This window comes from Charadrius vociferus, unplaced genomic scaffold (genome assembly GCF_000708025.1).
Source record: "Charadrius vociferus isolate BGI_N301 unplaced genomic scaffold, ASM70802v2 scaffold560, whole genome shotgun sequence".
NCBI classification, from domain to species: Eukaryota; Metazoa; Chordata; class Aves; order Charadriiformes; family Charadriidae; genus Charadrius; species Charadrius vociferus.
Window position 1 is genome coordinate 558,107 of NW_009646459.1, and position 12,792 is coordinate 570,898.

Consider the following 12,792-nt stretch of genomic DNA (forward strand, 5'->3'; position numbering starts at 1 on the left):
ATATATAGTTCCTTTACGTTTCTAATGTAAGTTTGATAGTGATACAAGTAAGTTGACTCATGTTTAATTACGTGGTCAGAAACAGCAGTCATGTTATCTTATTAGTACAGAGGACATAGAGCGCTCTGAAGCATGAGCCACAGAAAAACACGAGCAGAAGAGGCCGAGGGGACAGCTTGAATGCCTTCCTCAGGAGTACCTAACCTGGCACAGTGAGACCACAAATAGCTTCGAGGAAAAAATATCCTCAACTCTTCATCTGTTAGAAGAACCAGCACAATCTGCTTTTCTTTTTTATTTTTTTAATAATCTAAATCCATACGAAAATGTTCTTTCTTTGGCATGAATGAAGGATGCATAAGAAGATTGAAAACTAATGGGGTTTTTTTGTTTGTTTGTTTTTTCCTCAGAAGTGCTTCTTGATATATCTAGGCTAAAGCTCAGAATTGGAGTGACTATCTTTTCTGGAAGTGGCCAACCATTTTTGAGGAAAAAATGCACCAAAACAATAAGAAGTACTTGCTGTTTTCAGTCTTTAATGTAAGATAGTGATATTTAGTAATATCAGAAATGCTGCTTGACATAAATATTGCATCATAGCAGAAGTGCTGCTATTCTTGTGACTTCTGTTTTCAGTAAAGGTACATTTGTACTGGATTTGGTGTAGTAAAACAATTATTTTTGAAGTAGTTTCACATTCTAAGAAACAAAATGCTCTACTGTATCCTTTCAGCTCCTGGATGGAGTGCTTTTATATCAGTGGAAGGTCAAAAGTTTATGTCAGGCTCTCAAAATAGAGCTCAGAAACATAAGATAGGCTAAATATTACTTAAAAAGAAACAAACAAACCAACCCTTTGGAAGTGTGTTTTCCAGATTTTGCACTTAGTTGTTTTTAACATATTGTTAAAAATTAACAAATTTTAACAAATTACATAACATACTGATTTTTACTGGCATTTCTGATGGACACAAATGCACATCAGGTATACTCGCCAGGTATTACAGTACTTTAAAACCTAGATTAGAAAATAGATTGCAAAAATTCTAACTACATCTCATCAAAGCAGAACATGCAAAGTATAAGGCTTTGTGTGCATGGTAAATACAGCTGTTGTTTTGTAGGTACGTTCTTGTACATGATAATTATTTTTGATAACAGAAAATGTCAAGAGATCCAGATTCTCCTTTCCCGCTTATAATGGTGGCAGTTGCATTCAGGTGAAAGAATGTTAGCCCATAGAGAGGGAGGAAGAAATCAACAAAAGGCTGCTGTATCTTAGACATAAAGATCACTTTTTCTAAAGATGTCGGTATTTTTTGAAGTAGTAAAGGTGTATTATTGCCTCCCATGGTAAAAATAAAGGAAAAATGTTACAATTTTAAATGCTAACAGTATTTGTCCTTGCTTTTGATTAATCAAAGGGGTTTATACTTTCCCTGAAATGGTGTCTCTCCAAGTTGCAAGGAATAGGAATTATGTCTGTCTGTTCATAATCTCGCTGAGTAACAGAAAATGAAAGAGACTTGAAAGGAATTTAAACAATGAACTTCCTCATATGAAGTACTCAAAGCCTTCTGAAACATCAACTTGAAGAGTAAATGCTGTTATTTCGGTTTACAAATGTATGTAACAATAGTAAATGCAACACTATTAAAATATGTAATTAGATTTTTATAATACATTGATAATATCTAAATTATTTACCATCAAACCATCTTGATGCTTTTGATAATGTTGCTTTGTAATAAGCCTTGAGTCAATCACGTGGTGATTTGTTCCCCCCCCCCCCCCCTGTTTTTGCCCCCCCCCCCCCCCCCTAAAGATAATCTTATTTGAGATATTGAGTGTTAACCAACTTGTAAACTTTTTTGTAAAACATGGTTGCATTTTTTCCCAACTTTATTTTAAAACCTTTTATTAGATTGGCTTACTTAAAGGCAAGAATACTTCCTTTCCTCCTACATTTTATATACCTATCTTCCTTAATGAAGTTTAGAGCTCAGTCAAACTTTATCCTGCAACACAGGAAACTAAGATCTCATACTGATATTCAGCTCCTGGAGACCTGCAGATCGTGTAGCATTATACAGTCCATCACAGCCCCCAGCATCTTCAGTCCAATTTATGTGCACAGGTGAAGGACCATAGGTGGAATATAAAAGCAAGTTACAAGGTTTAACCCCAATCCCAGTCTTTATCCAGATAGTACTTAAGTTGGTTTTTGCAGGAAATCAGGTGGTGATCAGCATAGTACTACCTTTTTCTATTAATAAATAGCTGATAGGTTGGGTGAAGAGAGGATATTGGTTTATCTATCTGGATTTTTATGTCAGGCTTGTTGCTTGGGTGAAGATGAAGCACGTTTGGGAACAGTGATCAACTCTGACCTGTTTGTGCCTTGGAGTCTACTTAAGTAAGCCTCCTTTCCAATGCTATATTCCGCCCTTACGTGTAGGTATAAAAATCTATTTGAAATTAATTACGCAAAAGTTTCTGAAGACAGATTTGGCCTTTGATCTGTGCAATGAAGGGAAGAATTTGCATTGTATCGTCTTTCAGTAATGCTGGTGTTCACTTCTGGTTTTGTTCGTACTTTTTCCATAAAGAACAGCATGCAATGGAGTGATGATTTTCAACAGTTTGCTGTCAGGTAGAGTTGTGAGTAGGATACAGAAAATATTTTTGAGGGTGAAACTTCATGTGTGACACATTGTCTGCGTGGATGAGCTCTTTAGGCAGAATTTGTTGAAGTTGCTCCAAACGGTATAAAATGGAAAGCTAAGCACAGACTGTAAAGAACTGTTTCTCTGCAGGAAGTCCCTAGTCTTTCAGAGGGATCCTTTCAAGAGGAGGGAGGAGAAGGTCACACAGGGTGGGGTCCTGTCCTCCTCTGAACTCATTTACAAAGCTCTGTGAAGTCTTGAGGAGTTACTTTTTCTCTGTGAAGGCAGAGTTTATAACTTCTCTTGCTTTCTTGCCTCTGAATTATACCCAAACCATAAGAAGATCGCTATGGAATTGTGAAAAATATCTGATAGTAGCTTGGAAAAGATAAGGAGGTTGTTCTGCTTTGTCGGGTGGGGTGGGTTTTTTTTGGGGGGGGAGATGTGTTTTTTTTTGTTTGGTTTTAGTTTTGGTCGTTTGGTGTTTTTTTGGGGTTTTTTTTTCAGAATTAAATGTGGAGAGGGGAAGATGCTGACTTCCAGTAATGGGTTGTGCCTGGCTGTGTAGTAGTACAGTGTGGTTTTGATGATCTGGCACAAAGCTGTATCTGATGAACTGGATTTCTTGTAAAGGAGTTTGAGAGGTTTTGTTTCAGTAAAAAGCTTGAATTAATATTCATTTAAGAAGCTGCAGAACATCATCTGAATTTTAAATTTTAATTCTGTCTTCCCAATTGTCGGCAATTCAATGTCTTGCTACTCACTGCAGTAGTCACTTGGACTGTTTTAATTGTGTCACTGGTACAATAAGGATGTGTATTAGTTTTATTTCTTTGAGTTTAGTGGCTGCATTAGAGTGACAAGTGAAGTTTATTATCTGCTCAAACACCAACAGATTACATTCGTAAGAGGATTTCTCTGCTTTAGATAGCATTCAGACAAGCTGTCTACATTATGAGAGGTTTTCTTTCCCTTTTTTAAGGAAGTGAGAGAATTCAGCTCCCATCCTGTGCTATGGAAAAGTTCATTGGTACAATGTGGTATTTATGCATATAATAATCAATGAGAGGGATTCCCCCCCAATCCTTAAAGATGGTTGATACAGTTTTCATAGTCTACGTAAGGAAAAGGTGCAACAGCTTTAGTAATATTTTGTAATGCTTAGTTTTTCATAAGCATTTAAAACATTCGAGACTATTTTTGAAACAAATCACTGTAGAATGATGTAGATGTTTCATGTTACTTATTCGATGTAATTCTCCACTTCCTAAGCTATATTCATAAAATTCTACTCATCCTTTCTTTGGAAGGAATCTTTACTTATCTTGCCAGGCTCTTTTTTGTTGTAATATGAGTCATTCACGAAATGATATTTTGTTTTCTTTCACAGAATATTGATAGTCATCTTAACTAAATGTTTATAAATTACTAAAATGATACAGAGGAGGTAATTTAGTGAATGGCAAAATGATTATATGCTTCCTTTTTCAAAAGCAAGTGGAATATGCAGATGTGGATTGTGAACAAAATAATTAAAATTATTATGTAGTGTTTTTAAATTAAAGAGATTCTGTCAGCGGAGCAAACACTTGGCAGTAGAACAGTATCTACACCTCTCACAGGTTTTTTATTAATGGCTCTTAATTTAAGCCTGTGCTTTGTTAAATCTCAAAGGCCATCATTCGAGTTCTCTCCTAACTTAGCTTTTTGTAGTTATTCGATTCAGTTTTTAACGTATATACAAAATTGTGTGCTATTGGTGTAGGAACAGACATCAGGAGACCTTAGGTCCCTTTCTGGCTTGTTTTGTTGCCTTTCTTGAAACTTCAGATGCTTTCCTGTTCCGTAGTCTTTTCCATTAGTCCAACTGAAATGCCATCCAAAATGTTTCCTGACATCAAGTGACTCTTGTGAGGTGTAATCTATTAATGTTAATTAAGGAGTCTGATAATCACAGGAGGAAGTTACTACAGTGCTACTGTTCATTTTATGGAAAATGCAAATATGCCTACTATATTCATTATCAGGGCTCATAGTATTTCCTTGTAGAAATTCTACTCATGTCTCTGGATGAGTTGTCATTTAAATTCCTTGGTGTTGTACCTCTGTTTTTATGACCAAGGTCAAAATGGTCAATTCCAAAAATTAATTTGTAATTATATAAAATGGTTGGAGGTATAGGTTGGTACTTAAGCATCTTTCAAGAGGTATGATACAGAGATACAGTATGTCATGGAGATAATATTTTTTTGAGCAATGGACAAAAAGTTGCATAGAGTACTAGGAGTCCTCAGTTAGAAACGATTGCTAGGTGATAGCTGTACTAGCCTGAAGCTGATAGACAACTCTCAAGTTATGGCCACTGTGACAGAGGTGATAGTCAAGGCTGTAGAGGTAAGGATCTATTCGTAAGGTGTCAAGGTGAGGAACGTGTCGGTGTAGGTGCTTGACTGCGTCAGATGGACAGAGCTGTGTTTGTTTAGGAGCCTGCTTGTTTCACTGGCCTCACCGCCTTCTTTGGTGGAGAAGAGTTACTCTAGTTCTTCTCCAGAACTTGCACAAAGTGTTATGGCCTGAGCTGGGGAGCTTCACCTCCACCACTTCACTTGCAGGGAGTTTTGCTGCAGACTACCAGACAGGCATCCCTCCCGACAGGGGCCTTCAGTGGTGAGCCTGAAAGCTGCTCTTCCAAGTGGAAGGACAGACTGGCTTCTTTGCTTCAGAATGTGGGATGATCTCGTGCATTCTGTAATACGTTTCAGATATTGTGGCACCTACAAAGCCAGGCCAGTCCAAGGCCTGAATTCTGCACAGTTTTTATGTTTTCTTATAGGGCCATACTCAGTTTCAGCAGAAATATGAACCTGCTGCATTCCACTGCTGGAACAGCAACAAAGGAAACCATATTTTTTGTTTTCTCTGTAGTTGAATTATTAGTAGCAGAGGACATAAAACTCTCTTCCAAGTGAAATATAACTTTATAGTTGAAATCAAATACGTTTCTTCTCGTGTGTCACCTGTCTATTACTGTTTTAGCTCTTACTCCTTGTAGGAGTTACTCTACTACTTAACACCTGATGAGGTTGATTTCTGCACTTTTCTTTAAATCTGTGAGGCAGTGCACAACAGACTGCTCTTTCTGGGTAAATATTTCATGAAACAGTGTAAGTATAGTAATACTACAAGTAGAAAAATAGTGAGCAGATAGGAGTCTGTGCCCAGTCTGCGCAGGATGTTTACTCCACTCTGACCGATGAATCTTCACTTTCCAGTACCTCTCAGCTTCTTTCTGCCACCGAGTCCCAATCGATGGATTATTTTTTTTCTTGCATATTAAGAATGTCCTTTTCTATCTAATTTAAATATGACAATTCAATCAATAAGATGTAGCCTTTTCTGTTCTTGCCTTTTCACAGGTCAAACCTAGGAGTAAACACAGAGAGTCAGATGTAGTTCAGCAGCATTTCTTTTCTTAACACATGCCAGTGTGAATTTTGATTAGAGAACGGCATTTTTGTTGTGTTAGTTTAAAAACAGCTTTCTATTTGAACACTTAAGATATTATACTTCTGATTTATTTAACTTACAATGCAGAGGAATGCAAAAACAAGTACAAGTATGTGTTGCACACCCATGTGAAAGAAAAATTTGTCAGCCTCAGCTTCTAGTCTTGAATTATCTTTAAATGAGGCTCCTATTGTCTTCCTTGTCAGCCCCCACATGAGTTTTGAAGCCACTCTGCCAGTAGCTGCATGGTCACCTATTCACAATTAACCATGTTTTAAGTTTTCCGTAAGTTTCACAGGGCAAAGAATGTTGTATTTCAACATTTTGTAGTTTCATTTTTGCAGGACGTGCACCAGGAGTAATAGTAATAATACAATAAATGGTGAGTGCAAGCACGCTCATAGGCGATTACTGCTGCATTTAAGCAACATGACTTCCTTCCTGGTTCTGCTTTTGGAGATAATACTGCTGGGGGGACTTCAGATATCTGGTTGTAAAATTCTTGATGATGCAGTAATATTTGTTGCCGTTACCATTTGAAGAAAAATATTTTGGGGAGGTCTCCAGATATTTGCCAGGTTGTGAGACGCTAAGCTCTTACAAGTTTTGATAATCCTCTGTGCCATGGTTGAATGGGAATTACCACTATTTGAGACATTTCTTTACTGCTTTTAGAAGACTGTTAATTTGTTTCATTCATCAGCTGGGTTGATTTTTTATCTGGAAGGTGTGGAGGTTTTTTCAGTCAGTTTTTTTTTTTTTTAGTCACACCATTGACTTGTCTCCAAAGTACCACCGAAAGGTTATATTAGGATCATGGGGTTTTTTGGGGAAGTCACTGTTTTTAAAAGAGGAGAAGAGAGGGTGGTATTATTATCATTATTAACATTATTATCATTATTAATATTAGTATTTAGTTATGTTGTATGGCCTTCAACTGTCTTCTGTCAGACAAGAAGATATTGCTCATCTGGCTTCAGAGAACTGGTCCAAGTCTTGACTAATTTAAAAGTGCAATGACAGCCAGCAGAAAATTCATCTCGGTGTAATTTCATCCCCTCTTGGTCCATTCAGCTGATCTGCTCTGTTGCTCTCTCCTTATATTAGCTAGAGGCATTTGTGGGATGATGGTGGTAGAAGCAGCAGTTAGCAGAAGCTGTAAAGCATTCAGATCCTCTCAGGATGTGTAGATTTTTTTTTCCAAGTTTTCTTCTTTTCATCAGGTGAAACAAGCCAACTCAAGTGTCCTGTTCAGCCTGTTACCCGGTGTTGGTATTGCTTATTATGGGTATACGTAAGATTTTAGGCACGTATTGCCAGGTTGTATTTCTTAACTTGATCTGCAATGGGTGAGGCTGTAGAAAGTGAAGTTGTTTTATCAGTCAACGTCTTGATCTTATAATGCCAGTCATGGGATTTTAAAAGCCAAAAAATATATTAAAAAAAAATCAAATCTAGGTTTGACTCAGTGCTGTAACAATGATAGTTTAAAATCCCACTCCCCACCAGGAATAATGCTGTAATGATTGCAGCTTTGTTTGGCTAACCCTAGTAATTCATTTTGCCAATTTTTTTCCTGTTTCTCTGAAAGTAAATAACATTGCTTATTTTCTTTCCAATTATTTTAGTTTGAGGAGAAGTATCTGAGCAAATCTCTAGTGACGTGCTTGTAAATCGTGTTCTGTCTCTATTAAGCAGTTTTCACATAATAAGGACTTTCTCTTACAGAAAGAATTGATGCCACTGTTTAAAAAAAAAAAGCCATGCTTCAAATTTTCTTCGTATACTTTTCTTGTCAGCAACAATATAAAAATATTTACTTTCTGCACTTGATGGTAACAATCTAAGATGAACTATCAATGGGCAGTTTTTGTGAGTTCCTATATATTGTGCCGAAAATGAGCATTTTCGCTTCTTAGTAATTTTGGGCAATCCTGTAATTTTTATTATTATCTGTCACTCATATACTTTTATGCTATTTTTGTGCATTCTGTGCTGGAAATTTTCTACGATATTCTTTTTCACCAGGATACTTTTCACACTTTGCCCCTGTGCATGTGATGCTTCATGCAGTTAAGGAGGACTAGAAATGTTCTCATCATTGCTGCTAGCTTCACTGGAAAATTAGTCTGTGGGCAGGCACAAGAAAGTAGTTTTAAGCATTTGACCTGGGGAGGGAAAGATAGAGGAAACTTTAAGATGGCCTTAAAGAAGAGAGAGCATTTTCCTGTATGTATGGGTAGCTGTGCATATTTTATATGCATATACAATATATATTTTTCGCATGCAAAGGGAGATGAAAAAAAATCTATAAAAATACTTATTTTGTGTGTGTGTGTGTATCTATGTCTTTAGATCTCCAACTGTAATTTGTTACTTGTCTTTGGCTGACAAAAATCTTAGGACAGTGACACCCAACTACAGAAGCACAAAGCTGAATAAGATGCAGACTTGTTTTCGTTTCTTCTTTGGATTTTAGTTTTGTTTTCCTACATATTGCAGTTTTGTAGAGTCATTTTCAAGGTGTAAATAATCTGAAGTACTGTCTTCTCTAACATGATGCAGATTGCTTTACCACCATGTTTTTTTGTGTGATTATCATGTGTGATATTGATTGCTACCTACACTCTCAATAAAGAATTAAAAGAATTAGAAGCTTTGGGTTTTATAACAGATAATAGAAACAGGTTCTTCCTATCTCTATGCTAAATTTGCATTTGGGCATCTTGAAAGAATCTGGATTCCCACTCAGGGGAAGCATCAGGGCCAAAACTGGAAGTCACTTTGTATTCCATGTATTCAGAGGTGTTTGGTGGAAATGATTTTCTTATGCGTTAGTTAAAGCAGAATCTTTAGTAAAAGAGGCATCTCATATACCATTCTGTGTTTTCCAGTTGAACAGATTTTTGTACTAAATCTGTGACTTTTTTTTTTTGTGGATAAGCTGGACAGTATCACAGAATTACTAAAAAATGTGTGGTATGGCACTTTATTTCACTTTATATATAAGGACATGACTTTATTTCATAGATTTCAGAAAAAGAGAAAAACTGGTGGTCTTCAGGGTAGCCTATAGTATTTTTTAGTATGTAACATTTCTGTATTGTCTAGGTTTGTAATTTTGTAGTCTAAAGGAAAGTAATGTTTTCTTCCCACTGGTAGATTTCAGAAGTGTAAAGATCTCACTTGTGATTCAGATGAAGACAGGCACATATCACTGACCCAGCTTGGCCCATGCTACATCACCCTGTGCCTGGTTAGCCTGAATTCGTCAGGTTGTGTGGGGCAAGTTCTGCCTGGTGTCCAGGCAGTGCCCTGCAGAGGTGGCCTGCGCACGTAGCGCTGCGCTGCTGACCACCCTCAGGACAGGCTGAGGGTGGAAGCAGGCTTGGTCTCACTTTTCAGCTTCAGAGCACGTTCTTCTTCATTACAATAATAACCACTTTCTCCCCAGAGAAATTAAAATTGGTCAGTATGTAACATCGTGCTTGATTTTCTGGGAATGTGTGTGTAAGGAAGATTTGTGTTAGAAGGCTTGTTTTATGCGTAGGGGAAATGGGACTGAAGGTTTCAAAACAATGCTCATGGTAAAGGCAAAAGCTTTTACAGGCTTCCAGCTTAGATTTTTGCAGTGTGTATTATCTCAGAAACGCTTAAGGGTTGTTCCTTTACCCTTGCACTGCAGTGCTGTGAAACACAGTTCTCTGAGAAGACACCTAAAACATTATCTAAGGGGCATAAGGCTGCCATTGTCCTGGGACATGAGTATTATGGCATGAGGCACGAAAGCTTCACAGAAATGATTAAAATAAAACCGAGGCTGAAAGGCTGACAAGCACAGTGCTGAGCAGTGCACCCTGGTGCATGTGTTTTGTTTCCTGCAGGGCTGAGTAGGTGGGTGAACGCAGGGTTTAGGTGGCTTTACAACTGCTCATTCTAAATTTCAACTCCTCCTCTTAAGCAAACACAGGAATAATACAGATAAGCTCATCTAGTCACAGAGGATGAGCTCACTGAATTGGAGAAAATGAAAAACGTGTGACGTAGCCTGTGTGATATTTCCAACAAGCAGATCTTAACTTTAAATTGACAAATAGTCAGAAATGTTCATTAACAAACTACTTCTAGTGCAAAGTACAAAGACACGAAGAAATTTGAAGAAAGGAAGGAATGACTGCCCATTAATGAATATGAGCCGAATTTTAATTGAGTGATATCACATGTTTCTGAGGTTAAAATTTGCAAGGCTGTAATTGTTATGCTACTTGCTTTTTTTTTTAAAAAAAAAAGAAAACAAAACAAAAAACCCAAACCAAAAAACAAACATATCTATTGGCTTTACAGTGCCTACCATAATGTCCTGAAAGTTGGCCAAGGAAGATAATCTTTTTTTTCTTATTTCCTGAATTGTTGTGATAAAATGTCTCATAATAATTACCTGAAGTTAGCTGTTTCGAACAATTGTATCTTCAAGAATGGAAGATTTTTAAATATGCAGCCATATTATGTGTATATTTTGGAGTTTTGTTTTACTCATTAGTTGTTAAATGAAGATGCAAGTTTTAATTCAGTGGTACTTCAGTTGCTACTGATGCTGCTGTTTGACACTGAACTTGCAAGCACCACTTGACACTGTTCAACCCTGCCCTAAACAAGCTGTCAGCATTGTGCAAAAAAAGTCGTGTTTGTGTCCAGTGGCTAAAGCATATCCTTCTTATTTGTCTTGCAGGCACAGGAGAGAGTGGCAAAAGCACGTTTATCAAGCAGATGAGAATCATTCATGGATCAGGTTACTCTGATGAAGACAAAAGGGGCTTTACAAAACTGGTGTACCAGAATATATTTACAGCAATGCAGGCCATGATCAGAGCCATGGATACACTCAAAATCCCATACAAGTATGAACATAACAAGGTGAGATTTTTGTTTATTTCTGTAGCTGAAGCTTTTCCTATTTTTATTTTAGGAAATATACTGAAGGTCTCAAAAAAAATTACACATCACACAAATTACAGTCAAAGCTCAGAAGAAAAGGGCATCTTCCTGTCCTGCCTTTAGTTCTCTGCCCTTTTTGCTGCTTTGACAACACAAAGGTGCTGATTTTAACAAGAGAGCTGCTCTTCACAAGATGCCTGGGGGGTTTGTCACCGGCCGAGGTTTGATGGCAGGCTGCTGTTTGACTGTGACTTTAGTTACCCCTTGTCTTTTCCTCCCAGGCCATTCCCTGGCTAGAGCACAGTTAAGCCATTCTTCTGATCTGTAGCAGGACCCTACTGCTTAAGGTTTGCCGTTAACATTACATGTGGGAAAAAAAATCAAATTATTAGAAAAATAGGTGGGGATATCTGTTTGTGTATGAACATATTGTGAAATAAAAGTCTCAACACAAGACCTTAAAACAGTCAGACTCTTCTGAGATTGATGCTGTGATTGAAATGTAAAAAGACAAAATACATTTTAAATGTTTGGAAGGTTCATCTCTGCCTAGCCTGACTTCTTTCCCTTTTTTTTTGGTATTTACATTTTAAAAGAAAGATAAGTAAAATAATTCAAGTATTCCACAAAGGAGAGTAAAATGCTTAATATTTATTTGAATACACAGTAAGGCACAGGATTGCATGGCTACTCTCCCACTTCCTCTCACAGGAGTGGAAGGACTTTGTTTGATAACAGTTCTTGAACTTGTTCTGATTTTTACTGTTGAGCCAGTATCAGCAACTTTGTCAGGTGGAGAGTTTAAGGTCTCTCACAAGTGGAGGGCTTACCTTGCTTTCAAACTTGTGAGAAAAGTATTTAATGATAAACTAGTAATCCCGGATGGAAGTAATGATTTAGTAATCCTGGATGAAAATAATAGTTTCTATAATTATTACACAAAAGTTCTTTTATTCCATTATTTTTTTAAATATCAGAAACTATCAAAGAGCAGGGATATTTGCGATAAAGAAGTAAGCTAACTGGGGAAGACAGGATGAAATAAACTTGTTAAGATGAAAATTTTTGTGTCTACATATATGGAGTTTAATTACCAGAACTGAACGGCTGTACATGTTTTAAGGCATCCAATTCAGAAGTAGGAAAGATAAAACTTATTACTAGGTTAAAGAATCTTTGTTTCTCCATTTGCATCTGCCGTAGTCATTGCAGTTTGTCATCACGTTGTCTGTGACATAATGTTGCCTTAACCAGAGTCTTGCAGGAGCCTGGGTTTGTGCAGTGGGAAGTCAGGAGGATCCTGTCTGTCAAAATCCATATTGTTAACTTTCTTTAATGGTGGGTGGGGTTTTTTGTGCACATGAAAAAGTTTGAAAAACTTGGGCTAGTTGGTAAAAGAGACTGTTGAACTTCCTAGTTTGACTGTGTGCTGGAGCAGTCTTGTTTCCTCTCATCCCTCACAAATCAAAATCAAATGTGTAGTTAGTATTAAACAGAAAGCTGCATTTGTATATGTATTTCAGCCGTTTGGCTCCATGTTTTTGCTGTGAATAAAGCATACAGCATACTGATGTGAAAAGTTAGTTGATTGTCAAGTGCAATCACTTTTTCTTCAAAATTGGTATTTACTGTCACTTTGCCATAGTATCCTGGAAGTCCTGATTGTAAATCAGGGATCTCTTTC

The 12,792-nt window shown here is 37.1% G+C and overlaps 1 protein-coding gene across 1 annotated transcript in view; it reads left to right on the plus strand.

Annotated features, from left to right (window-relative positions):
* Positions 1 to 8,480: 8,480 nt before the first annotated feature.
* The window catches only part of GNAQ (guanine nucleotide binding protein (G protein), q polypeptide), an 86,176-nt gene continuing 81,864 nt past the window's right edge, over positions 8,481 to 12,792 (plus strand). Inside the window, exons 1-2 of the mRNA XM_009882689.1 lie at positions 8,481 to 8,502; positions 10,903 to 11,087. Of these exons, the coding sequence (XP_009880991.1) occupies positions 10,941 to 11,087 (147 nt within the window). The 5' untranslated portion in view covers positions 8,481 to 8,502; positions 10,903 to 10,940. The remainder of the gene's footprint in view (positions 8,503 to 10,902; positions 11,088 to 12,792) is intronic.